At 55.4% G+C, this 26,685-nt stretch overlaps 1 protein-coding gene across 1 annotated transcript in view; it reads left to right on the top strand.

Annotated features, from left to right (window-relative positions):
• Positions 1-7,064: 7,064 nt before the first annotated feature.
• The window catches only part of LOC111151538 (ATP binding cassette subfamily C member 3), a 44,540-nt gene continuing 24,919 nt past the window's right edge, over positions 7,065-26,685 (top strand). The window contains exons 1-8 of the mRNA XM_022509600.1: positions 7,065-7,172; positions 19,692-19,868; positions 20,246-20,371; positions 20,584-20,721; positions 21,564-21,689; positions 21,901-21,962; positions 22,679-22,810; positions 23,422-23,613. Of these exons, the coding sequence (XP_022365308.1) occupies positions 7,143-7,172; positions 19,692-19,868; positions 20,246-20,371; positions 20,584-20,721; positions 21,564-21,689; positions 21,901-21,962; positions 22,679-22,810; positions 23,422-23,613 (983 nt within the window). The 5' untranslated portion in view covers positions 7,065-7,142. The remainder of the gene's footprint in view (positions 7,173-19,691; positions 19,869-20,245; positions 20,372-20,583; positions 20,722-21,563; positions 21,690-21,900; positions 21,963-22,678; positions 22,811-23,421; positions 23,614-26,685) is intronic.

The following is a 26,685-nucleotide window of genomic DNA, read 5'->3' as shown; positions in this document are numbered from 1 at the left end:
GGGGGGCGCCCCCCCCCCCCCCCCCCCCCCCCCGTCCCCGCGCTGGCCAGAAGGCTCTGCAAGCAGGGGCTACTGCTTCTGCCGAAGCTTTCTCACTTCCTCCACGCCAGGCAGCCTTGTGAATGTGAGTAATTCCAGATTAACTCTTATTTCTGCTGACAGCTATCAGCCGCACACTGAAAGCTGGAAATTGGCATAATGAAGCTGTTTTGGTTAATGGGGCCGACGGAGACCGGGGGAGGCGGCCTCAGCTGCCGCCGACGGGATCTGCGGGTTGGTGGGGGAGGGGCCTGCGCTTCTGAGTTTTCCATCCCTGGCCCTCGGCCCCCGTGACCTGCGACGGCTGGGCTTTGGCCTCCCGCCTTGGGGATCCTGCTGACCCGCACTGTGGACACTGCTCCGTCAAGCTGGCCACGGGATTAAGCTGCACAAACAGAAGTGCTGCTCCCTTCCGAGACCGAGGGGGCCGTGAGTCCAAAGGCGACCTCCCGGTGGAGTCGGTCTGGCCGGGCGGCCAGGCTGCGGACTGCGGAGCTGGCCCCCTGGGGAGTGATGAATGAGCTCCATCAAGGTGTTTACACGGTCTGCTGCTGCCTGCCCAGTGGGAGCCGGGGTAGGCGGGAGGGGGTGAAGGCGGAAGGGGGAAGGCGGGAGGGGGGTGAGGAGGAGGAGGGGGAGAGGAGGAGGGGCTATTGGTATGGCCCAGAACCTCCTTTCTGGTGCTACCTTGGCAATACTCTCTTTTCTGAAACTCTGGTGCCCAGAGGCAGTGCCCAGGCACCAACCACAGGTTCAGCCAGCCTCTCCCCTGCCAGCCACCCTAAACATCCACCCCAACCCCACTCCCTTCAACATCCTATCCCCTCATTCCCAGCACCTTCAAACCCGGGAACTCTTGAAACCTCAGAGGGGGCTCCAGTGGGCTGGTGACCAGATCCCCAACCTCCAGCCCTTCTCTGAACTTGGGATGAGCCTGGGATGGGGCATGGGGGGGGGTGCAGTGCCAGGCTGCGGGGCAGATGGACCTGGAGGCTTGGTCCCATCCTGTTTTCTAAGCTGGTGAAAGTTTTTCTAATTGCTCTTCTGGACAGAAATATACTTCTCCTTGAAGCAAACACCTGCTTTATCGGCTTGGGGTGTGTAACAGCGTGGAACTCTTTTTCCTCTGGCCTCCTTGGATAGAGAGAGGGGGGTGCTTGTAGGAGCCGCTTTGTCTTTAAAAAAAGCAAAGCTGTACAAAATTCCTAGAGTTTTATCCACCTGGGTCTGCAGATTAAGCTTTTGTATTTTTGTAGAATTCGTAGCTGTCTATTCCCTAATGGGGGTATGAGAGTTGGGGAGGGGGCTCTGGGATCTTTTTTCTTCTAATTGGAGGATTTCTTCTAGTTGGAAGATTCTAGGTCATGATGAAGGCAGAGAGCAGGACTATAACCCCCTCTCCTCTAACCTAGGCTCCCCCCCAACACGTGCCCCCCAAGAAACCCCCAGAGTCAAAGTAGATATTTTAGGGGACAGAATCGTGGCCTCTCCCCAAACAACGTAAAATCTTTATCAATGATGGAAACTGTTGTGTCTCATTAAAAGTGGAAATAGGGGCACCTGGGTGGCTCAGTTGGTTAAGTGTCCCACTCTTGGTTTCCGCTCAGGTCTGGGGATCAAGCACCAGGTCAGCTCTGTGCTCAGCAGGGAATCTGCTTGAGAGTCTCTCTCCCTCTGCCCCTCCTCTCCACTCACACAAAGTCTCTCTCTCTCCCACCACTGAATCCTAAAAAAATAAAAAATACAAAGAAAAAAAATAATTAGAATCTTAAAAAATAAAAAATAAAGTGGAAATCTTAACAGTGTTGATTCTTATTAACAGTAGCCCGAAGGAGGCTGGGATGGGGAGGGGCTGGTGGTTGCAAAGCAGGTCTTGGTTTAAGGCCTGGGGTGGGGTTGGGGGGGCGGAGTTGGAAGTGGCCAGGAGCTTCAGGGGAGTGGGGGGGTCTTGGGAGGTAAGAACATCTACCCTAGCACGTCTGCTCTCTGCTCTCAGCCTTCTCCTTGGGGGTTCAGAGGAAATTGTGTCAACAGCAGCCAGGCCCCACCTCCGGCTTGTCTGCTTCTGCTTCCTCCATCCCAACACTCCTGGAAAAGGTCTGCCTGGGGGTGGGGGGTGGGGACTAGGAAGAGAACAGAGCTGAGCTGGTGCTAAAAACGAAAATGAGGGGGCGCCTGGGTGGCTCAGTGGGTTAAGCCTCTGCCTTCGGCTCAGGTCATGGTCTCAGGGTCCTGGGGTCTCAGGGTCCTGGGATCGAGCCTGGCATCAGGATCTCTGCTCAGCAGGGAGCATGCTTTCCCACCCCCTCTCTCTCTCTGCCTGCCTCACTGCTGACTTGTGATCTCTGTCAAATTAATAAATAAAATCTTTAAAATAAATAGATAAAAATAAAAACGAGGCTGAGGCTCCCCTGCGATGTCTCACTTAACTCCTCACAACACCCCAAAGAGGAGGAGGATACTGAAGCTTGCATTTTTTTCCCCCAGGTTCAGAGAGGTTTAGCGACCTGCCCAAGTCACACAGGCACAATGGCAGAGTTGGGATTTCATCCTAGGTCTGGCCAACCTTTAGCCCACTGGCTTCAGACAACCCAGCCTCTTATTGTGGAGGGAATGGGGCATGGGCAAGGAATCCTGGTCACGAAACGGCTGGCTATGTGTTCATAGAAATGGGCTCCCTGATCAGCATACTCAGAAGCTTAAAGGAACCTACAGTCCTTCACCTTGTGTGAAGAGAGACGTTTAACCACAAGAGAAGGTGTTCCTCAGCTCCAGGTGCTTGTTCAAGAGCTGGCCAAGCCCGTCTCTGCAAATCACCCAGTTTCCCAGGTATCGCCTTTCTCTGGCCTAATGCTGCCCTTGAACCACAGAGCACTGTCCCCCGCCCCCCCCCCGTCCTTCCTGTACTCTCCCCGTGCCCCACCCAAGCCTCTCCCACTTTCCAAACAGCTTTCCCTCCATTGTCACCCCTAGTCCCCACCCAGGCACAACCTGGTACCGCAAGGCCTCCTCTCCTCCCCTTTCCTGGGCCTGCTGAGCCTGCGGACCTGGAGGCTGGGCGCTGTGGTGCAGCGAGAACTTCAGACACCAGGTGGCAGCACAGAGCAGCTTCACCTGCCTGCCCCACCCCCACCCTTCACATGCCCCTTCTGCAGAGGGATCTAGCCAGGAAGAGGACACCTCATTGATGGACACCTTCCACAGATGGATACTCTGAATAGCCCTCCAAAAGAGGAAACATGCTCACAGGCCCAGTGAAGGACTCATCTGCGCCCAGGGAATCCCAGCCATGGGAGTGCTGCGTCCATGGTGCCCCAGTGATCCCTGCCTAAGGCCAGGGGACCCAGGACTAATCAGGACAGTGGCTGCCAGGAGCCAGTTTAGTTGTGGGCTGGCTCCCTACTCTGAGGACACAGCAAGGCAGGTCGAGGAGGTAGCAGCTCCAGCAAATAGCCGGGAGGGAAATCTGCTAAGAACTTCAGAACTGTGGCCCACGGAGCTGATTAAATCTTCTTGCTTTGAAAACTCCTGCATCAGGCACAGCAGCCAAATAAGATCAAGTGTGGGGTGCGGAGGCCACGAGGGGGCCCTGTGTGGCCCGCACCAGGCTGAAATCTGGACAAAACAGCTTCCACCACACCGCTTGGGAAGAGAGAAGGGCGAGGCTGGAGTTGCAGAGCTGGATCTGCTTTGGGGGTGCTCCAGGCGTTCCAGGAGCCACAGGGGGTTCCAAAGGCTCAGGCAGAGAGTGAAGAGAAAACCAGAATAGCCTTTGCTATTCCACACCCCTCCTGGCCCTAGTCTCTACCTGACTCTCCCCATTTGCAGCATTTCCTGTCCCTGGGTCTCCCTGTCCCCGCCTTACTCTGCTTTCTTCTTCTCTCCGCTGTCATTCCCACTCCCAGCGGTACTTTGCAATTATCTTATCTTTCCATCTCCCCGCCAGGAAATCTCTGCTGGGTTCTCCCGGGATGCTCACCAGTGGGGGAGGTGCAGCACACACTCGGTCCACCCCTCCTGGAACTGCAGTCAGTTGGAGGGAAGGATGGGGTTGGGGCCACAAAGCTGGTGGGGGGGGTGGTTAGTGGTGTGCAGCCCCTGTCAGCTGCAGCCCGGCGGCTCTCAGGAGTCTCTGGCTGGAAACATCTTGGTTCTGGAAAGGTGAAAGTGCAGTGGACAGTGCCCACTGCTGGAACTGTAGGTGAGACCACAGTAGCCTCACTACTTACAACCTCTTCTAAGGACATGAGATATTTGTTTAGTCAGTCCGCAAACATTTCCTGAGGCTTGACTTTGCCAGTCACTGTCCCAGGTGCTTAGGACACAGCAATAAACAGGTGTGCTTGGTCCCTATTCTGAAGGTGTACACGGTCTCCTGGGGGAGGTGAGCAAGGCAACCAGTGAGTACAACGTGGGGGAGGGAGATAGTGCCGGGAAAGGGTCCCTAGCCCAGGATAGGGGCAAGGGTGTTTCACGGAAGATTTTGGGGTTGCTGTGGGGCTTAAGCAAAATCTTCAAGGACGGGTAGAGTTTGCCAGGTGCAGAAAGGGAGGTGAGGTGTAGGGAGGGGACTGTGCTGAGCAACCTCAAAGGTGGGCAGGGGTGAGGGGGCACGAATGCAACAGCTCAGGACACTGGAAATGCATCCCGCCCAAAGCAGCCTCATGGAAACAGCCCAGCACTCGGAAGACTCCCACCTCTGCCAGGATAAGGTGTCTCAGGGCCTCCATTTTCTTGCTCTGCTGGAGCCAAGACAATCATGTCCTAGGAGCTTGATGGCTTTTATTCAAGGGCTGTAGGAAACGGATCACATTCCAAGAGGGTCCAGAAACGGCAAAACCCCAGTGATTACCTCAAGATGGGAGAGGTGGAGGATTGCTAAATCCCCTCCCATGGTCCCAGAGGCTCCCACCCAATGCCATGAGCCCGGAAAGGGCTCTCCAATGGCAGGATGGGACGGTGCCAAAGGGCCAGTGCTTCATTCCCAAGGGTCCTGGACCTGAGCTAGAGAAAGGGCTAGACAGGAGCCCCAGTTGCTCACCACAGAAGCTGGGGTCAGCAGGGCTGGAAAAGCCCTTAGATGGCATTTTGTCCGAGTTGTTCAAGAAAGCTCATCCCTCGGGGCGCCTGGATGGCTCAGTGGGTTAAAGCCTCTGCCTTTCGGCTCGGGTCATGATCCCAGGGTCCTGGGATGGAGCCCCACATCAGGCTCTCTGCTCAGCGGGGAGTCTGCTTCCTCCTCTCTCTCTGCCTGCCTCTCTGCCTACTTGTGATTTCTGTCTGTCAAATAAATAAATACAATTAAAAAAAAAAAAAAAAAAAAAGCTCATCCCAGAGAACTCAAGGGCCTTGTTGAGGTCACAGAGTATACAAAAGTTACTCCCGAGGCAGGGAGGGGGTTGGGGGTGACTCAGTCAATCCCTGCCCTTGGGGACCTCTCAGACTGGAAAGGAAGACAGACTCTTCACAACTAAATATAACTCAAGGCACTCTGTGACAAGTTGTGAGAGTTCTGGAAAGTCTTGGGCTCAGAGATGGGGGCAGGGGTGGAGGGTGACTGGGTCAGTAGAGGGGAGGGGGAAGACAAAAGGCAGAGAGGGCTTGCCCCGTGGAGGGGATGTGGATGGCCCCCCCATTCCTCTGCCTGGGAAGGGGGAGACTTGTCCACACTGCTCCGTCCAGCGCAGCTCAGATCTCTGTTCCGATAACTCGTGACATAGACTTCCTTCTGGTCACTTCCTGCCAGAGGGACAGGCGGTGGCTGGCTGCGTCTATGTTATCTTACTGGCCCACCCACGCCTGCTGCTAAGCAGCTGAGGAAGAAAACACCTCTTGAGAATAAGTACCAGGGAAGGGATCACTGGGGTGAACCTGGCAAACCCAGAAGACAGAGCCAAGACCACAGGGTTGGGGAGGTGAAGGGCAGGAGAGAGATGGGGCAGGGGTGGAGGGTGAGGGGAGTAGGGTCATGGCAGGGATGGGGATTCCTTCTCAGCCCCAAGAAGGGGCAGTGAATTGGCTTCTGTGATCCTGTTAGGGGAGTGAGAGATAAAAGGATGGAGGGAACACAACCTGGCCAAGCTAGCCCAAGCAGGGGCAGACCACTGACCCCAAATCCGTTTTACAGATGGAGCATACGAAGACTCAGCCTTAGCAGTGTGCTAATATGGGGCTCTTTCTGGGGCCTCGCCTGCCCATCCCTTGCCGCATGGGGCCGGAGCAGAGGAAATTTACCCTTGGGGGGTGCCTCCGAAGTGTGCCAGCCAAGACGCTTGATGCTGGTCACTCATCAGAGTAGTAAGCCTAGGACCTAGGATTATTCCTGTTGTTCAGAAGCAAAAGTAGAGGCACAGAGCGGCACGGTGGCCACAGGCAGAAGATCAGGGAGCCACAGAACCTCAGGAAGGCCACAGTTTAAGAGAACCATGAGAAGCCACCATCTGTATGATGCTAAGCCTCCCACGCCCTGTCCTTAGGCACCCCGCACACACCAGCTCTTTATGTGCTGGTTTCTGCCAGTTCCCAGGTAACTGGAAGGCAGAGAGGTAGACTTCCTGATTGGCTGGGCATGTAAGTGTTCCCATTTCAGGGATGAGAAGACTGAGGGCCAGAGATGACCTTGACCTCATCGGGGTTATATTCACGGAGGACGTCTTGCTAAGTCACTTTCAACGTCTCTATGACTTACCTGGCCTGGCAGAGTTATGCCCCTTGGACACAGACCCTGCTCCAACCCCATCAGCCTCAGTATCTGGAGGGGCATCTCTCTGGCGCAGCCCACTGGCCACTCGAAGGAGTTGTCACTGTATCAATGGCTCGCCACTCCCCTGACCCAGAGTCCCTCCCAGCGAGCCGCAGTCTGGGGAGGCTCTGTTGCAATTCGCCAAAACTTGAGATTCCACCCAAAGAGCCATAGGCTGGGCCTGGCGCGGCGGGCCGGGCAGAGGGGGGGAGGGGGCGGAGCGCCGGGGGGGTTGTTGGAGGTGGGGGCGGAGCGCAGCGTTGGCGGGGGTTGGGGGGCGGAGGCGGCTCCGGGAGCTGTGGCTCCCGCCTGGGCGGGAAGGCTGCCACACTCGCCTTCCTGGCCGCCGCGCCTCGGCCCCATGGACGCCCTGTGCGGCTCCAAGTTCTGGGTAAGGAGGTGTCCCGGGACTGAGGGCGCGCGCCGGCGAGCCCCCTGCGAGGGCACTGGGGAGGGGGCGACGCCACGCGACGCCGGGAGGAGGTCTGGCCGTAGCCGCCCTGAGCTGGGGTCCTGGGGACCTCCGGGACCTGTCCTGCCCTCCCCGACACAGAGAGTGCCTGGGAAAACGGGGCACGAATCAGAAGATGCCCCCACATGGACTAGGGCTCGTTGTCCACCTTTACACCTGTCCCCTCCCTCTCTCCCGCAGCCAGCGTGCCTGCCGGTTCAACCAGTTCAACCAGGCGGGTAGTTTGGGAAGCTGGCTCTGCTCTTCTGGAAAGCAATCCTGCCACCTTCTTTTCTCTGGTGTTAAGAGCTGCTAGGAAGCAGGGAGTCCCCCTCCAGCCCTCCTTTTTTTTTTTTTTTTTAGGATGTTATTTATTTGAGAGAGAAAGAGAGGAAGAGAAAGTAAAAGAGTGGGGGGCAAAGGGAGAAGCAGACTTCCCGCTGAGCTGGGAGCCCCATGCAGGACTGGATCCCAGGACCCTGGGACCATGACCTGAGCTGGAAAGCTGACGCCTAACCTGCTGAGCCACCTGGGTCTCCAATGCTCTCCTTTTATAGATGGGGAAAGGGAGGACCAGAGAGAGGAAGAGACTTGCTCAAAGTCACCCAGTTAAAAGAAAACAGAGCTCAGAAAACAGATGGTCTCAGATTCAAGGGGCTTGTCCATGGTCAAGCAAGGGACTCCCAGCCTAGGCTGACCTCAAATCCAGGGCCTCTGATTTTTTTTTTTTTTTTTTTTTTTTTAAGATTTTGTTTATCAGAGAGAGAACACAAGAGAGTGGGGTGGGTGGGGGAGGGGCAGAGAGAGAGGAAGAAGCAGGCTCCCAGTTGAGCAGGGAGCCCAATGTGGGGCTCTTTCCCAGGACACCAGGGATCACAATCTGAGCCGAAGGCAGACACTGAACCGACTGAGCCACCCAGGTGCCCTGTGGGCCTCTGATTTTCCAGTTTCTAAATCTTTTTCCCATTTCAAGTATCTGTACCTATGTGCCCCATGTTTGTGTGCCCAGTGGGTATGATCCATGGGTGTGCTGTGTGGGTGCACATGCCTGTGTGTGTACACAGTGTGTGTAGCCCCTAGGAACCCCTTTCTCGGGCTGTTTGAAAATGGGGACATGTAAAATGGAGTCCCTCTAAAATAGTATTTTTGAGGATCTCTTTCTCCCTTTGGGTTACTAGTCAAAGATGGTACCACCACCTTGCCCACCCACACAGACACCCCCATCCGTCATCTAGCTTGGACTCATCACTGACTGCCAAGTCCAGAGGTTGTGCCTGTGGCTCGGGAGTCTACTTTGTTTCATAACTCACTGGAGCCTGGCTGGCATGGCCACCGCAAGGTCAGGGTGTCTCAGTTAGCCGGACAGAGCACATGCAAATCAAAGGGGTGAATAGTCCCAAGCCTCAAGTGCAAAGCCACCCTGTGCCTGGGTGGACAGTACATCCCCAGAGCCTAGGACCGCCCAGAAGCAGGCTTTGAGGAAGTGGGGGTGAGGAACTCCTGACTCCTTTCTTGTTGCACACTTCTCTCCCAGAATCTGAGAGATTCCCCAGAACTTGGGGCTTGAAGCAGCCAGCCCAGCCCCTTACTGCAGAGCTTGGGAAGCTGAGAGCCAGGGAAGGAATGGACTTGTCAAGGACACACAACAGGAAGCCGCTGAGTGTTGGACTGGGAAGCGGGACCCCTGAGATATGGTTCCAACATGGCCACTGTCTGACTGTACGTCCTTGGGCTTCTAGGCCCCTTGTCCTGAGATTCCTCACGGTTCATGAGCTGTATGTACTTCTTCTGAGGACCTCGGGGTCCACGGGAGTCAGTTTATCTATTTTAGGTCCAAGGGATGAACCCCTTGTGGTGGTCTCTGCTTGGATACCTCAAAGGACAAGGAAATCACTCCTCTTCCTCCTCCCCATCTAAACAGCTTCCATCTTCCACATGACCTTCTGGCTCCTGAAAGTCATGCCAGGCTGCACCCAACCCAATGTGCTTGGAGTCAGGGGGTGGGGTAGCCCACCCCCAGTCCCTTCGCTGGAAGTTTGCAGCACTGAGACAAGGGAGGGCCTGAGGCCCGGAGTTCTAGATGCCACCATTCACGGTGGGCTAGTTTGCATCTCATTTGGATTGTATATTATTTGGGTAGACTTGTCCCTGAATCTTTTATCTCAGGAGCCTGGGGGTGACCCACCCTGTGGGAAGCCGGGCAGTCCCTGAGCCAGGAGTGAAGAGGTGGAGGTGGAGGGACCCGGCATGGTTCAGGCCTGAAGGGCCGTTTGTTTGCTGAGCTTACCCGCACAGCCTCAGTTACTCCACCTGTGAAATGGGGGACTAACCCATCTCCTAAGCGCCTCCCAAGAATGCTGTGGAAGTCACAGAAGTAGGGAAGGTGAGACAATTTGGTGAACGACCAAACTTTCTGTGGGTGACTGACAGGTCCTGATATTCCTGGAAATGAGGGAAGCAAAGGGAAAGGAGGTTCGAAGTGGGAGTTCAGTCTGGGAAGGCCTAGACAAGAGGGGCTGACAGGGCCGAGGAGTGAGGGGTCCTGTTTCAGCTCTTTGCTGGGGATCTTGTGGCAAAATCCATCAGCCTCAGCCCCAGCTAAGTCAGAGGGCAGGAGGCCCCCCGCGGGTCCGTGAGCCCCTGGACTTGTGCCCAGAGACCCAGGTGCTCACACACCGAATTCACTGGGTGAACGATCTCTCTCTTTCACTCTCGCGTCTGCCACGTTGGGGTAGAGCATCAGATCTCTGAGCGTGCCTTGGGAGTTTTTGTGGAAATAAATTCCAAATGAATGAACTACAACCAAAGGGCCCAGAGCTAATGAGGCCAAAGCAAAGATGCCTCTAGAATAAAGAGGGGGTAGTGTCCCTTTCTTTGCTGGCCCATTGAGAATTACCTTCTGTGATGAGCAATGGATACAGAGGGGCACTTAAGTGATAAAGAGAGTACAAGTGCCTTGGGAGGTCTTGACTTGTGTACAGAATTAGCCTTGATCTGATTGTCCCTGGAAGCTCTGGGGAGGCTGACGTGGGCTCAGGAATCTGAAGGTCCTGACCGTAAGAACAGCCCAAAGGTGGCACTGATGGTCTGAAAAGTAGTGAGCTCCCCAGCACTGAGGGTATGCAAAAACATGGTGAGTGACCACTTTGGATGCTGGAGAGAGGATTCAAGCCAAGGAAGGAGTTGGGGTCCCACCCTGAATTTCTGTGACCAACTAGGACGAGGACCAGTGTGGCTGGTGAGGATTCATGGGTTCGTTCTCTGAGATTTCCTGAGGTCTCTTTCTCTGGCTGTCTCTCTGCTTCAGACATGGAGTTTGCATAGCAGCAGCTCTTGGCAAAGACCTGTGAGTCTGCCACTGGTCAGGCACCAGCACCTTCACTGCTCCGTTGGCTGTCTGCCCACCTGAGGAAGAAGCAAAGCCCTCATCCTATAGAGGCTCAGCTCCCTGTGTCTCTTGCCAGCTACTGGTCCATCTACTTCCATTCTCCTGCTCACTAGCTCTGTGACTTTTGGCAAGTTGCTCACCCTCTCTGGGCCCTATCTGAGCTCCATCCAGGGCCCCCTTCAGGTCCAGTTTCCCAATGCTGATTGGGGAGGCTGATCCTTAGGCTCAGGGCCATGGCCAGGATTAGAGCCCTCCAAACATTAGAGTATTAGAATCTCCAGCTTCTTTTTGGGTCTTTGCCTAGCAGAGTAGGTGATTAGCAGAGCACAGGAGAAATGGACTCTGATTTCAATGAACTTTGACTCTCAAATGAGGGTAGTCACGTGCAAAGTTGGGAGGCAGGCAGGTGGGTGGGAGGTGGGCACCACCCCCCCGCCCCCGGCCTACTGAGCACCAGCATTTCCTCTTAAGAACCCAGTCCTCAGAGTGCCTGGGTGGCTCAGTGGGTTAAAGCCTCTACCTTTGGCTCAGGTCATGATCCCAGGATCCTGGGATGGATCCCCGCATAGGGCTCTCCACTCAGCAGGAAGCCTGTTTCCTTCTCTCTCTCTGCCTGCCTCTCTGCCTACTTGTGATCTCTGTCTGTCAAATAAATAAATAAAATCTTAAAACAAAAAAAAAAAGAACCTAGTCCTCCCTGCCAGGTGAGGGCTTCTAGACTCCCCTCCCTCCATCCCAGCTGCAGGGCAGCAAAGCTGGGGCTGGACCATTTCGAGCCCCTGAGCTCCTGGCTCCTGTGGGAGACTCTGTGGTCCCTTGTGACCGTAGGTTGGATTCTTCCCAGCCCTGCTATTCCCCTACAGCCCCTGGACCTGGGTCTTGAGGGCCAGAGATTTAGGGAAAGAACTGAGTCAGAGGTAACATTTGGGAGTGGACTTTGCCCCGCTGTCTGCTGGCTGTCAGTCAGAAATGGCCTTAGGGCCCAGGGCTGGCCTCCCCAGGGAGAGAGGGGCTGCCAGCCAACCCACGCAGGAGACAGCATCAGAGTGCCTGGGTCTTATCTCCCTGCTGGGGCTGTCCCGTGACAGCAGGTGGAGCAGGATCCCTGAGGTGGGTAGGGGTGACACATAGGTGTGCCCCTGCTGGAGGGCTGGGCCTCTCCCTGCCCTGCCTGGAGCTGTTCATGTTCCCAGGGCCAGGATATGGTACTGGGGGTGCTAAGAAGGGCCCAACCCTTTGCCTGGATCACTCTCCGTCTCACTGGGTGTTCAGGCTTCCAGCCCACTGGCTCCCAGAACCGCAGCCCCTCCCCCTCAGCTTGGTGAGAAGAACCGCAGCAAGGGGGTGACGTGGGGGGTGGGCTGCACTAGCGGAAAGAAGATTTTTAACGTTCCAGCGGATCTGGACGCCTGTGGGATGTCATGTCGGAGCCCTAGAGGGTGTAGATGAACCGCCATAGAGCTGGGACAAGGACTCTAGAGCTGGGCTGCCCGAGTCCAAGCACTGGGGCCGGCCCATGGGAACCGGTGCAGTCACTCTCCCGCCGGCCGTGGGCCTCAGCTGTCGTGAACATAATCCCCGGGCACAGGGGCACTCAAATAACCAAAGTCACCGGTCACAGCCACGGCACCCTCTTCAGCAGCGGCAGGGCCTGGGCCCCCCCCCCCCCCCCCCCCCCGCCGCGGCGGGCTTCACCCCCACCCCGAGGCCCTTGCAAAGCCTCCTTTGCAGCCGCAGTAGGACAGTGATTGAGAACTGGGATCAGAACAGGCCCTTGCCCCTTCCGCACCTCCATTTCCACGGAGATAAATGAACTTGTCAGTTGATCCCTTCTCCCCCACTTCTCCCTCCTGCACGGGATTAAGGAAGTAATTACTCTTCTCACCACGGAGACTGTCAGCAATCCTGGCCCCCCCCCCCCCCCCCCCCGGGGGGGGGGGGGGGGGGGGGGGGCGGGGGGGTGGTGTGCTGGAAAGTCCTTGACAGTGCTGTGACCCAGCTGGGGCCATCCTCCCTCCCACCTGTCCCCTGCTTGGGTCTCTAGGGATTTCAGCCACTGTGCCCATGAAGAGGCCTTCCCCTGTGTAGTCCATTCCGGGTGTCAGACCTTATCAGCCCCATCCAGCTGTTGCATCGCATTATTAAGGAAGCTATTGTCACCGTGGAAACTGTGTGGTGACAGCAAGGGAGGGGCGGTGGGGCTGTGCTCCCAGCCTAGCCCGGCCCAGCCCGGCCCAGCCCAGCCAGTGCTCATCGTCCCAAAGGCAACGGCCAAGTGGTAGTGGTTTGAGAGGGGGTCATCCATCCCGCCCAGTAGGACTGCAAGGAGCATCATGGAGTCCAGGAATGGCCTCCCCCGACCCTGTCCTTTGCACTTGACATTGTTTGGGTGCCAAGAGCTGTGGCCTTGGTGCCAGAGAGAGAGAGGACTGTGCTCCTGGGCATTCAGCAGCAGCATCTGACTTCAGAGGACGCCCTTCATTCCTTTGTCCGCTCACTCATTCTCGTGTTCACCAAAGGCGTACGAGCGCCTTCTGTGTGCCAAGCACTGTTCCGGGCTGTGGGGACACCCCGGTCCTCGTGGAGTCCGTGTTCCAGGGGGAGCAGACCGAGAAGCAATAGACACGATAGATCACTCACTTCTAGAGTATGCTGGACAGGGATCAGGGCTACGGGGGAAGTGGGATGGGCTAAGAGGGATGGGGTGTGGGGACAGTGTGGGGATGGGGGTGAGTTCCAGCCCTCCTTGGGAAGGTCAGGGTGAACCTCCATGAGAAGGAGTGCTCACAGGTGTTGAGAGCATGAGGCATTGGACTGCCACCTTGAGGGCAGAGTGACAGAGGGCAGTGGGGGACAGGAAGTCAGAGACATGGGGAGGCAGACAAGAGGGTCCTGAGAGCCACATAGGACTCTGGCTTTCACTCTGAGGGAAATGGAGAGCCTTCGGCAGGGTTGCACTGTGAGAGTGACTTGGTAGCATGGTCTGACTTGGGTTTCTGGAAAATTCTGCCGGGGCAGGTGGCAGGGGTGGGAGCAGGATGACCAGAGAGGGGCTAAGACAATAATCGAGACGAGAGAGAGTGGGGTGGAGACAAGTGGTTGGATTCTGGATCTATCAGGGGGAGCCAAATGAAGCTGCCATTTTGTAACTAGAAACAATTGAATAGAGCATTTCCATTTAGTTCAGCCTAGTGATTGAAGGTGGAGTGGACAGGATTTGCTCAAGGGTTGGGTGTGGGGTGTGAGGGGAAGAGAAGAATCAAGGAGGACCCCAAGGATTTCGACCTGGGAAAGGGAAGCAGTGGCCATCCATGGGGCGGGCAGGCTGCCGAGGAGGGGATGGGCAGGAGTTCAATTCTGGACCCTTCGGTGTCCTGGCGGCAAGGGCTCTGGGGTGAATGGTCTAGGGACACGGGCATAAAAGATGCCTGCTGACCCTGGAGAGGTCTCTGCCAAGGTGGGAAAAAGGGGCAGGAGCTCAGGCTGGATCTCCTGGTGGGTCAGAGCAGCCCTCTGGGACTTCATGCCCCCGAGATCTCTCAATCATTATCATCGCCACGGTGCCGCTTGTCTGTGAAACCCAAACAGGGTCCCAGCAGCCTCTTTCTCTAGCACCTGTGAGGGACAGGGCAATCTGCTGTTCCTTCTCCCCCTTCCGTGGGGAGCCGGCTGAAACGCTGTTGTCACTCCCAGCACTCATGCTGAGGCTGAGCTCCAGAGAGATGAAGGAGCCCGTCCCCGCTTTCATGGCTCAGGAGAAACAGCTCATACCTGGTTCTCTGCATCCGGGTTGGTGGCCTCTCCCCTCCTGCCTTGGGAAGCCAGGTCACCCACTTGCACATTCCTTTTTTTTTTTTTTTTTTTTTAAGAATTTATTTATTTATTTGACAGAGATCACAAGTAGGCAGAGAGGCAGGCATAGAGAAGAGAGGGGGAAGCAGGCTCCCTGCTGAGCAGAGAGCCCAACATGGGGCTCGATCCCAGGACCCTGCACATTCCTATGGCGATTCCCTGTCGTGGCTTTGAACTTGGGCTCCATCCTGGCTACATACACCCTCCCTGGTTAGTCGCCACCCAGCCTGGATCCTGGCTGCTCCTGGATACCCAGCCTTGCGCTGGGGGCCGGAGGGCCCGGGGCCAGCAAGGAGAAGAATAGAAGATGGGATGTGTTCACGGTGCATATGGCTGAGGTCGGGGGAAACCCAGGCTGGGAGTCATGAAACCTGGGTGTCTGTCCCAGCTCTCAACTGCCAGGTCCTTGGACCTGTTGCCAGAAGCCTGCTTTCTCTTTTGTGAGCCAGCCTCGATATTGTTCCTCCTCTCTGCTTCTGGAAGTTGTTCTAAAACAACGATTAGATAATGGCAGTGTAAGAGCTGTAATGGATTGTGTAAAATCGTGTAAGAGCTGTAATAAAAAGCTGCTGGGACATAAGGGGCCTTTGTCACTCTCAGGTAACACTCACTTGGGTGCTAAGCCCATGCAGAAGACAGCAAGGGAACACCTTGTCAGAGGCAGGTGTGCTCCCCGAAAGCCTTCCTGTAGGAGGGGAAGCTCAGGCTGGACCCAGCCAGGTGGGAACTGCGCTCCAGGCCCCGAGACTGTCTGGATGGTGACTGATGGGAGGGGTTTAAAGGATTTGCTAAGTTTAAAACAGGGTGGGGCTGCCCATGGGCCACAGAATGGATAAATCCATCGTATGAACAGACCACCAGGCAGAGATGAGGGAGATCCCCAACTCACGCTCCATCCCAAGGCTGACACTCACAGTGAGGCTAGATGTGAAAGATCCATACTGTATCATTTCCTTTATAGGACGACCCCAAATGGGCAAAAGCAGTCCATGTTGTTAGAAGCCAGGACAGCATTCCCCTGGCGACAGCCACGGCCAGGAGGGAGGCCAAGGAGGGGGCTGCTCGGTGCCAGCAGTGTCTTGTTTCTTGATTTGGGTGCTGGTTGCCCACGTGTGTTCTGTGTATGAAACTCCATCGAAGTACATGCTTGAAATGCGTGCACTTTTCTGTAATTCTGTAATGAGTGTTCTGTAAGTTGAATTCAGTATGGTGTTTTTTTTTTTTTTTTAAGATTTTATTTATTTATTTGTCAGAGAGACAGAGAGACCTGCAGGCAGAGGGAGAAGCAGGGTCCCCGCTGAGCAGAGAGCCTGACAATGTAGGACCCGATCCCAGGACTCTGGGATCATGACCTGAGCCGAAGGCAGATGCTTAACCGACTGAGCGACCCAGGCGTCCCTGAATAAGTGTTTTTAAAGATGTATTTATTTGAGAGCAAGCGAGCAGTGCACACACAAGCAGGGGAGGGGGCAGAGGGAGAGAAGCGGGGAAAGAGGCAGACTCCCTGCTGAGCACAGAGCCCGAACGCAGGGCTGGATCTCGAGACCCTGAGATCATGACCTGAGCCAAAATCAAGAGTCGGACCCTTAAACGACTGAGCCACGGAGGCACCCCAAGAAGTGTTTTAAAAAGAGAAAAGGGATGGACTAGATGTGTCTGACTCCCCATCCCCTGGGGTGCCTGACCAGGCCTAACAGGGGGCCCAGCCCTGGACCAGCATACCTGCTTCTCAGCGAGAGTTCGTGGGTCCTTAGTTCACATGGCTTGAGGGACTATGGACTACAGGGCTCTAGAGGACAAGATGTATGTGGGATGAACTTGTCCGCCGGCTTGAATGTCATACCCCCAGGCAGTGTGTCCCTGGACCTCATGTTCTCCAAAAGCAGGAACCAGTCCGCGTAGGTACGCCTAGCCCTGTGTCTGACTCATAGCACACTCTCGACAAAGCCTCAACGAGTGGAAAACTGATGGTCCAGAAACATGGGTCCCTCCCTACGGGCTGACTTCAGAAGAAGGGGGTTCCCGATGGGAGACACAGGCTTCTAAGCCCGGCCCCCCCCACCCCTTCCCTGGATTGGGATTTTGACAGGTGGGAGAGAGTTGGGGGTTGAACCAAGGTGTGGGCATGGGCCCCTTGGAGCAAATTGAGAGTCAAGTGAGCTGGCAGCAGGAGAAAGGGGGGTCAGGAAGAAAAGCCCGTGGGGTGCTCAGACTTGGCTCCGTGAGCAGCAGGAAGCAGTGCAGGTTCATGGGCATGAAGCAAGGGGCACAAAGCGGCCTTTCAGGAAAAGTCCTCTCTCAGCTATAAGCAGGGGCATCAGAGCTCAGAAGGCTGACCCAGGTGGAACCCAAGAGTAGAAGGGGAGCTGAAAAGGGGGAAGCAGGATGTGCAGAACACCCTGTGAATATTTTCTTAATGTGGGAGAACTGAAGCCCCTAGCTAGTTCAGTAGTTTACGTGAACAGATGAGTCAAGGCCCGCTGGGAGCCTCGAGGGCCATAGTAACAGGGTCAGACTTTGTCTTCTAGGCTTTAGGGCACCACTGAAAGTTAAGGGGAAAATATCAGAATAGCCTTTTGTTCATTCATTAATTCAACAAATATTTCATTTAACTTATTTAACCATAATTTGTTCCGAGCACCTGCTACGTACTTGGCATTGTTCTAAGTACTAAGACACATCAATAAATGAAGGAAAGATTACATGCTAGCAGGAAGAGATGAGAGAAAGCATAATAGGCCAGTGACTCATGTCACATGTTAGAGGTGACGGGTGCTATAGAGAAAAGAAAGAGCAGAGAAGGTAAGGAGAGTCACTGGCATGTGGAAGGGACTGGATGGGATGGCTGATGTGGGGGGAGAGGAGAAAGGGGGAGGAACAGCCCTGGGGCACTCCCACACCAAAAGCGGGATCAGCCAGGAAAAAGGGAAAGACTCCTTGTGTGGGCAGGGATCTGGGCTCCTAGGACACAGAAGGGAAGGGATTAGAACTCCATGGAGAGTGCTCAGGAAGAAATGAGGGCCAGGGCTAGCGTGCCAGCTGGATCGGAGGGACAAAGGGGGAGATGGTATCATCCCAAGATTACTCTCAAAGAAACCGAGGCAAGGTAAAGCATGTTGCCTAGCTTGAAAGATATAGAGCTTGTTGTAGCAAACATTGACAGAGTCAAAAAAAAGTGTCAGCTCTTGGGGCGCCTGGGTGGCTCAGTGGGTTAAGCCTCTGCCTTCGGCTCAGGTCATGATCCCGAGGTCCTGGGATGGAGTCCCGCATCGGGTTCGCTGCTCAGCGGGAAGCCTACTTCCTCCCCTCTCTCTCTCTCCCTGCCTCTCTGCCTACTTGTGATCTCTGTCTGTCAAATAAATAAATAAAATCTTAAAAAAAAAAAACCTGCTAAATTAAAAAAAAAAGTGTCAGTTCTGAATATTTGTTTAACAAAAACCTGTGGTGTTTCTACACTGGAAGGATGACACTCCAATGGAAAGCACAAGACAGATGCAGCTTCATTATCAAACAATTAGTAAATCCAACAAAAATGGTAAGAATAAATTTCTTTAAACTATGGAAGTAGATGCCAGGACAAAGTTAGCAAGTTGGACGTATTTGCTGCTGGAAGATGAACTTGGGGTGGGGAGTGATGAGGCAGGATACCGTTTTCTTTTTTTTTTTTTTTTTTTAAGATTTTTATTTATTTGACAAAGATCACAAGTAGGCAGAGAGGCAGGCAGAGAGAGAGGCGGAAGCAGGCTCCCCGCTGAGCAGAGAGCCCGATGCGGGGCTCCATCCCAGGACCCTGAGATCATGACCTGAGCCCAAGGCAGAGGCTCAACCCACTGAGCCATCCAGGTGCCCGAGGGTACCATTTTCTTTTTCATGGTTTGACTTGTTAAGTTATGCGAAGATATAATGTGGACAAAAATAAACATGGCGATTATTTAAATTGGCAGTGAGCAAGTAGGAAGTTTTATACCCTCCCGTGTTAACTGTTGTCCCATGTAGATGAGATTGTGGGTGGGTTTTTTTTTTTGTTACTTATATTTTCTGAGCTTTCTGGAAAGTACAGCTAATGCTTTGCAAGAGGGGAATGAAAGATCAGTTTGTTTGTGGCCTTGGAAGAAAGAATCTCACTAAAATGCGTGTTTTGTTTTGTTTTGTTTTGTTTTGTTTTGTTTTTGTTTGTTTAATCATTGTTCTTTTTTTCTTTTAAGATGTTATTTATTTATTTGACAGAGAGAGAAATCACAAGTAGGCAGAGAGGCAGCAGAGAGAGAGGGGGAAGCAGGCTTCCCCTTGAGCAGAGAGCCCTATGCGGGGCTCGATTCCAGAACCCTGGGATCATGACCTGAGCCCAAGGCAGAGGCTTAACACAGAGCCACCCAGGCACCCCTAAAATGCGTGTTTGATGCATTCCCCCATCTCCTTCTGAAAGGTTCGGTAGGTGGAGTTATATTCAGAGATGGGAGGGGGTCTTATGGGGACTTAGGGGCTCCCCAGGACAAGAGACTTTCTGTGCTCAATCCAGGACAGTGCCAAGGGTTGGGCGGTTGGTCACCTAGGGCTTTGTGATTTGCAAAGCTCTCCCTTTAACCTTTGCTCCTTTGAGCTCACGCCTAGCCAGTGAGGTAGTTGGGGTGATGGATGACTTTCCTGAATTTAAAGGAGAAGGAAATAAAGCTCAGAGAAGCTCCCTAACCCTTCCTGGGAAAGGCTTAGGGAAGTGGGCTCTTCAACCATATTTACCAAATAATTACGTGGATAAAATAAAACACCGATTTAAAAGAAAAAAAAAAAGAGTGGAAATTTAGAATGACAGAAAGCAGAGCAGTGGTCGCCTGGGAGGGATGGACTGCAGAGGGCTACAAGGTACCTCGTGGGATGATGGAAATATTCTGTATTTGACCTGTGGCGGTGACTTTGCAGTGCGTACAACACCAAAGCCCTCGGATCGTGCCCTTTGCACGGGTGCAGTTTATTGTACTTAAATTATACCTCAATCAGAAAGGGAGGAAAATGGGGACACAGGGGCATCCGGGGCCTCGCGGGCAAGTGTGCAGGCCGCCAGCTCCTGCTCATTTGCACGCTGACCATCCATCACCATCCCCCCGCCTTCTGATCCCCAGAGCTCGGGGAGCGCCTCCCAGACCCCATCCCCTTCCTTGAGGGAGGGGCCCCATTCTGCAGCAGCAGCTGCTGCAGCGTTGTCCTGTTCTCTCTGTCCCCAGGACTCCAATCTGTCCGTGCACACTGACAGCCCGGACCTCACTCCCTGCTTCCAGAACTCTCTGCTGGCCTGGGCGCCCTGCTTCTACCTGTGGGCCGCCCTGCCCGGCTACCTGCTCTATCGGGAATACCACTGCGAAGGCTACATCGTCCTCTCCCGCCTCTCCAGGCTCAAGACGGTCTGGGGCCCAGGGATCTCCGGGGGGCGGGGCTGGCACTTGGAAGGTTCTCCATTTCAAGGTTCTCCTCTCCGCCCTGCCAAACAACCATCAGTGGCTGGACAGGGTTTCCTAGAGACACCTGCCCAGCCAGCTGCTCAGGGCCATGGCAGCCTGCCAGCTGGGTCTGCAGTGAAACGAGATAGTCTGTTTGCGGAAGTTCAGGAAAGTTCTCTGGCAATGTTCTCCCTACACTTGGAAAGCTTCTGGCCATGCCCAGCCTAGCTCCGGGGGCCGGACCCAGGGCAGGTCTGGCCATTTCAGAATAAAAGGCCCTTCTCTGGGGGGAAAGTCCCTCCTTTTGGAGATGGAGTCCCCAATGTGTGCCTTGTTTGTAGGTCTTGGGTGTCCTGCTGTGGTGTGTCTCCTGGGCTGACCTCTTCTACTCCTTCCATGGCCTGGTTCACGGCAGGGCCCCCGCCCCAATCTTCTTTGTCACCCCCTTGGTGGTGGGGATCACCATGGTCAGTGTGGGGCCCAGGAAGGGGATGCAGGGGGTTCTCCAGTGGGTTGTGGGGCTGTGCTGGGGAAACAGTGGGCTCTCGGGAGAGGGCTAGACACTGTAGCAGTGGGAAGAGGATGGGGTGACCACAAAACATCTGGCCATGTGGGTTGGGGAGGAGGGAGGCAGGTCCAGATGTGCTCTGGCCCAGCCTTCCTCGCCCTCCCTACACAGCTGCTGGCCACCCTGCTAATCCAGTATGACCGGCTGCGGGGGGTACAGTCCTCGGGGATCCTCATCATCTTCTGGTTTCTGTGTGTGGTCTGTGCCATCGTCCCCTTCCGCTCCAGGATCTTGTTGGCCATGGCAAAGGTAAGGGGAAGGAGGGGAACCTGCCAGGGGCAACCCTGTCTGGGGGATGGCCTCAGGGCTCAAGGTCCCTGCTGGGTCCTGGGCTGCCCCTCCCCTGCTCCCAGGACCTCCCCTTCTGTTCAGGCCTTTCCATGTTGTCCCCTACCTGCTGCATCTCTGCCAGGGGGCCTGAGGGTGAGGCCCATGTAGCACGGGGGAATGGGGCCAGACATAGCCCTTGTGGGATGTTCACGGGCATACAAGGGGCCGTTCTTAGCTATGACCGCCACCACCGAGTACAGTGTGGGATGCGGTGTCGGCCAGTGTCTGGGTAAGAAGCACATGGGGGCAGACATGCATGAGTAGTTTCGTCCTACCTGGAAGTCCCATTATCCTGCTCTCGCCTTTCTTCCCTTCCGCCTCCGTTGTGTGGGCTTCATCTTGACCTTCACTGCAGTGATGGGGTGGGTTCTTTCTCCATGTCGAGGGGAGGCGGTCAAATGTGGCAGTCAGAAGGGCAGGCTTGGGCTGCTCCGCTTACTGTCTGTGTGACCCTGGGCAAGTTGCTCAGCCTTTTGGAAGCTCATTTCCTCGACTGCAAACAGGATATCATAAGATTTCGTACCTCGTTGGGAGGGTTGGACAAGGTGATGGAGGTGAGGTGCTTGGCCAGCCGTCACTGAACAGTGGTCCCCCTATGACCTTTCCCCATCTCTCAGAACTCTCTGGGTGGGAGACCCAGGGGCCGCCTGGGAGCTGCTTCCTACCCCCGAGACACCTAATGCCCTAGAGGACGCCTCAGGGCAGGAATGGAGACCCAGAGCTCCCCGTGCCTCTGAGGTCCCTCTGTACTCTCCCCATAGGGAAAGATCTCGGACCCCTTCCGCTTCACCACTTTCTACATCTACTTCGCCCTGGTGCTCTTTGCTCTCATCCTGTCCTGCTTCAGGGAGAAGCCGCCATTTTTCTCCCCAAGGAATGTCAACCCTGTGAGTTTTCCATGGAGGCTGGGTGGTAATGGGGGGGTTCCATGGCCCACGTCTCAGCCCAGCCCATTACCAGCAGCCTCCGACCCTTCTAGTTCTTTCCATCCCCATGTCATCTGCACCCCTGAGGCTGGGGGCAGGAAGGAACAAGGGTTCCTGCTCCCTCTGCTCTGGTTTGAGAGGATTCTTCCCATCCTACCCTCTCATCTTTTAGAATCCCTGCCCGGAACTCAGTGCTGGCTTCCTCTCCCGCCTGTGTTTCTGGTGGTTCACAAAGTGAGTTGGCTCTTCTTCCAGCCTGGGCCAGAGGGAGAAGGAGACAGGAGGTGGAGAGGAAGGGAAGTGGGCCAGAAGTTGAGGCTCTTTCCTCTATCCCAAACCCTAACCCCAGAGGGCCCTGTGGGCAGGTGAGGGTGGGGAAACCTGTCTGTTTGGGCTGGGGGCTGAGTGCGGAGGCCGGGCTGGCCCAGCTCTGATCCCAGGCCATAGGCCAGCCCTTCATCTGTCACAGCATAGGAACAGGCCCAGGGGCCTGGAGAGGACCTGTAATTAGTTCCCAGCTCTTGGGTCCAGGATAAGCTTGCAGATTGTCATTTCCTTGGCCGCCCCTCCGAGCGGTTTGAGCAGGATAATTGTGTCTGTGACCTGGGTGACAGCTCATTAGCCACACCGCACTGAGGAGACACCTGGGTCTGGGACTCCATCCACCTGGCCTTGTCCTCTTCTGGGGCCCCAGTCAGCATGAAGTTCATTACCAGGCTCCCAGGGTCAATGGAGGATCTGGGGAGGAGTGAGGGAAGAGGCTGAGGTCAGAACTTGACATGAGAGGCAGTGACCTCCAGCCTGCTCCCTGGGGGAATAAAGGACACACCACCCTTGGCCATAACACCTTAGGGATGCCCTCCTCTGGAGGTCTAGGGGCTCTGGAGACCCTGGTCCCCAGCTTGAGGCTGCTCAGCTCTGCCCCTGTGTGGGGTTGCTGCCCGCCCCAGGATGGCCATCCTTGGCTACCGGCGCCCACTGGAGCAGCAGGACCTCTGGTCCCTGAAGGAGGAGGACTGTTCACAGAACGTGGTGCACGGGCTGCTGGAGGCCTGGAAGAAGCTTCAGAAGACCTCTGCGCGGTGAGGCCCTCCCTGGGGTCCCCACATGCCCCCACCCCACCCCACTACACATGCCCCAAGTCTCCTGCAGGGGACTGAGGTGATCACAGGGGTCGGGGTGGGGAGAAGAGCAGGTGCAGGGGGATCCTGGGCAGGGACACTCAGCCCAGAGTGGTGCCAGCTCTCCCCAGCCCTACTGACTCCAGAGGGCCCACATGTGGGCCCAAATGTGTAGATGAGCCCAATCTCCAATAGCCCTGCAGGGGATGCTCTGTGGTCTCCAGGTTACAGATGGGGAGGCGCAGGAGTGAAGATAGGACAGTGCCCCCCGCGCCCCCTAGTGGCTGGTGGCAGAGCTGCCCTCACACCCAGGTGTCCCGGCTTACCCTGCCTGGCCTGAAGGCTGGTTTCCAGGGACTTCCCTTGGAAGGGGAAGGGGCCAGGGGAAGAAGGTTGAGGACAGTCTCTCCTCTCAACCCTGCCTCCTCCTGTTTGGAGGCAGGGGCTGGAGGAGAGGACCCTCTGGCTGAAGGGAGCTCCCACTGGCAGCTTTGCTCGCCAGCCCCAACTGTGCTTGGCTCCTGGGGTACGTGTGCCCGTTTCTACCCATGGCTCCTTCCTCCCGGAACCAGACACAAGACTGCGGCGTCATCCGGGAAGAGAGTGTCCGGTGAGGACGAGATGCTGCTGGGGGGCCGGCGCAGGCCCCAGCAGCCCTCCTTCCTGTGGGCCCTGCTGGTCACCTTCCGTTCCAGCCTCCTCATCAGCACATGCCTCAAGGTGGCCCAGGACCTGCTCTCCTTCGTCAATCCACAGCTGCTCAGGTCTGACCACACGCGCTCTGGTGGCCACCCTCCCATGGGTAGTGGGGGCTGGCTGGATGTCCCTGAGGACTGAGCCCAGAGGGACCACACGAAGTGAAGTGAGTCCTAGAGCAGGACCGAAGGGCCTATCCCCACTCCCTGAGTGACCTTTGGCAAGTGCAGTTTCCCGATTCACATAAAAAAAAAAAAAAAAAAAAAAGCCTGTCTTTAAATCCCCCCAAGGATCCTAGAGACAGGTGGCCCTCTTCCCATTTTGCAAGAGAGGAAGCAGGAAAACTCAAAGCAAAACAAACACATGAGGAAGCAGAAAATCAGAGAGGCGAACCAGCCCCAGGGCACACAGCTGGTCAGGATGGATTGGAGTCTGGGGCTCTGAACTCCAGCTGCGGTGCTGTTTCCCGTTGATAGGCTCTGTCGTCTGTTGCGTGGGTGGCTTGGACTGGGAGGAGCTCTCAAATGAGGGGGTAAGAAGGAGAGCCGCCTAGCAGCTGAGCCCCCAACACCTTGTCCCTCCATTCGTGCATGTCTGCATTCTCACTCAAAAAATATTTATTGAGCCCCCAGTATACCTGAACGGTGCCAGCCATGAGGGATACAGGGATAAATAAGACAGGATCTCAAAGTCTTGCAGGAGAAACCAATGTGTAAACCCGTTAGAGTGGAGTACAGGCCGAGGTGTAGTCAGGTGTCTGGAAATTCCCAGGAGGAGTGGGGAAGCCAGCCTGGGGAGGAGCAGGAGCCGGGGCGTCCCTGCCAGCCGGGGAGGTCATCAAGCTTGGAAGGACAGGGAGGTGTTAGTTGACTAGGTGAGGAAGGAGGGGAGAGGGCAAGCACCTATGCCAAATCACCAAGGTCTCCACCGGCATGACTCAAGAACTCCAGGTATCTCTGAATTCTGGAGGAAAGTGTGACCAGAGGCAGCGGGGAGAGAGGGAGAGCCAAGGAAATCCTTGGAAGAGTTGATGCCCAGGAGGAGCATCTGGTGTGCGTTTCAGAAGGATCTCCCTGCCAATCATGGTGGGGGGGTGTTGGGGGGGGTGGCTGGATCGATGGAAGGGGGCTAATCAGGTCAGAGGAGGACTGGTCGGTTCAGGCCTGGAATGAGCTAGGACTCAGGTGCGCCTGGGGAGTGGGTGTGTCCCGGGGTGAGGGAGGGGTCAGATACTACCTGGGCTCTGACAAGGATAAGTGGAGGGCGATGAATCTCTTTCACTGGGATGATGAATGTCTTGGAAGGAAGGGTCTGGGCACCGGGCAGGGTGGTGAGTTGAGTCTGGGTTACGTTGGGGCCGAGGTGCGGTGTGGGGGGGCCCAAGGGGACAGTCCCAGCTCACTGGAGACCATGTTTTCAGGGCCATTGGGTAGAAGCCTACGGCCCTGTGGCTGGGCTCTCCCAGAGGGCTCATGTAGGGGGCCCCAGACAGAGTCCTAGGGAACTATGACAGTTAAGGGGTGAGCAAAAAACTGGCTTGGAAGGGCCAGAGCTCGGGAAAGAGCAGATCGTGGTGCAGAGTGCAGAGAATGCTTCTGGGACAAGGTATGGCCTTTAGGACAGCAAGTTGACCAGAAAAACAGAGCCCGAGGCAGGCAACCTGGATTTGTTAGCGCGCACCAAGAATGGAGGCTGAGACAGAGGGGAAGCGCCTAGAGCAGGGGGCCTGCCTTGGAGAGCAGGGGGCCTGCCTTGGAGAGCAGGGACCATGGAGATCTAGAAACTTCCTGTAAAGAACACGTATTCATTTTCTGTGGCTGCCGGAACAAATTGCCACAAACTAAGGGGCTTAAAACAGCAGGAATTTATTCTTTCACAGTTCTGAACAACAGAAGTCTGAAATCAAGTTGTTGGAGGGTTGGCTCCTTCTGGAGGTTCTGAATGAGAATCTGTACCAGGCCTCCTAGTTCCTGGTGGTTGCTGGCAATCCTTGGCATTCCTAGGCTTGTAGACACATCACTCTAATCTCTGCCTCCAGCATTCTCCCGTGTGCGTGTGTGTGTGTGTGGGTGCACACTCCCATCTGTGTCTCTGTGTGCAAATCCCTTTCTTCTCTCATTAAGACACTAGTCCCTGGATTAGAGCCCACCCTACTCCAGGATAACCGTATTTTTTAACTAATTTTTTTAAATATTTTATTTATTTATTTGACAGAGAGAGATCACAAGCAGGCAGGGGGGTGGGGAAGCAGGCTCCCTGCTGAGCAGAGAGCCCAATGCGGGGCTTGATCCCAGGACCCTGAGACCATGACCTGAGCCGAAGGCAGAGGCTTAACCCACTGAGCCACCCAGGTGCCCCCAGGATAACCGCATTTTAACTTGATTACATCTGCAAGGAGCCTGTCTTCAAATAAGGTCACATTCACAGGTGCTAGAAGTTAGCACTTTCTGCAATCAACACACAGCAGGAGGAGAGGCGTATGGCTATGGGAGTAGCTCCAGGGGTTGAGGGAAGTTTCATCCCAACACGGGAGAGACTTGGTCATGCCAATAGGTGAAGGTACAGAGTGACCAGCAGAGATAGTTATATTGGCAATCAGGAGAAAGGAGAACAATGGTGGAACATGGTCCTGGGCAGGTGGTCAGGGCTCAGTGGGACAGGGCTCAGAAAGCCAGAGGGACACCTGCTGTCCTGAGGCAGAGGAGAAAGAGAACCGGTGCTCGGAGGGAAGGCTGCCGTTGGCAGGGAGTTCTCACTGGGTGGTTAAGAGACAAGACATAAATGGGTAGCTACTGAGCAGGGCGGGGACTGGGGACAGGGAGAAGGTAAGAGAACAGAGGTGAAGGGAGCTGGGGGACAAGAAGTAGCTTAGAGCCCTGGGGAAGGTCACTGAGCAGCACCGGGGGGGCCGCTGATGTTGGAGAGGGTGGATTTTGGATTTGGAGGGGAGAGCCTGTAGGGTCACGTGGTAGGCCCTCAGCAGCCAAGGAGAAGATGCAGGAAAGTCTAATCTGTGGACATGGGGCATTTCTTCCTGCTGTGTGGTCCAAGAGGCAAGAAAGGCGGGTGGGTAGGCTGGCAGTGAGCGTGATGGAAGGGGCGGGCGGCCGAGCCATGGCAGCTAGGGAAATCAGGGAGGA

The sequence above is a fragment of the Enhydra lutris genome, unplaced genomic scaffold (assembly GCF_002288905.1).
Source record: "Enhydra lutris kenyoni isolate GAN:26980312 unplaced genomic scaffold, ASM228890v2 scaffoldscaffold26, whole genome shotgun sequence".
Classification (NCBI taxonomy): domain Eukaryota; kingdom Metazoa; phylum Chordata; class Mammalia; order Carnivora; family Mustelidae; genus Enhydra; species Enhydra lutris.
The sequence above is the reverse complement of the archived record's forward strand: the minus strand, read 5'-3'. Positions and strand labels throughout refer to the sequence as shown.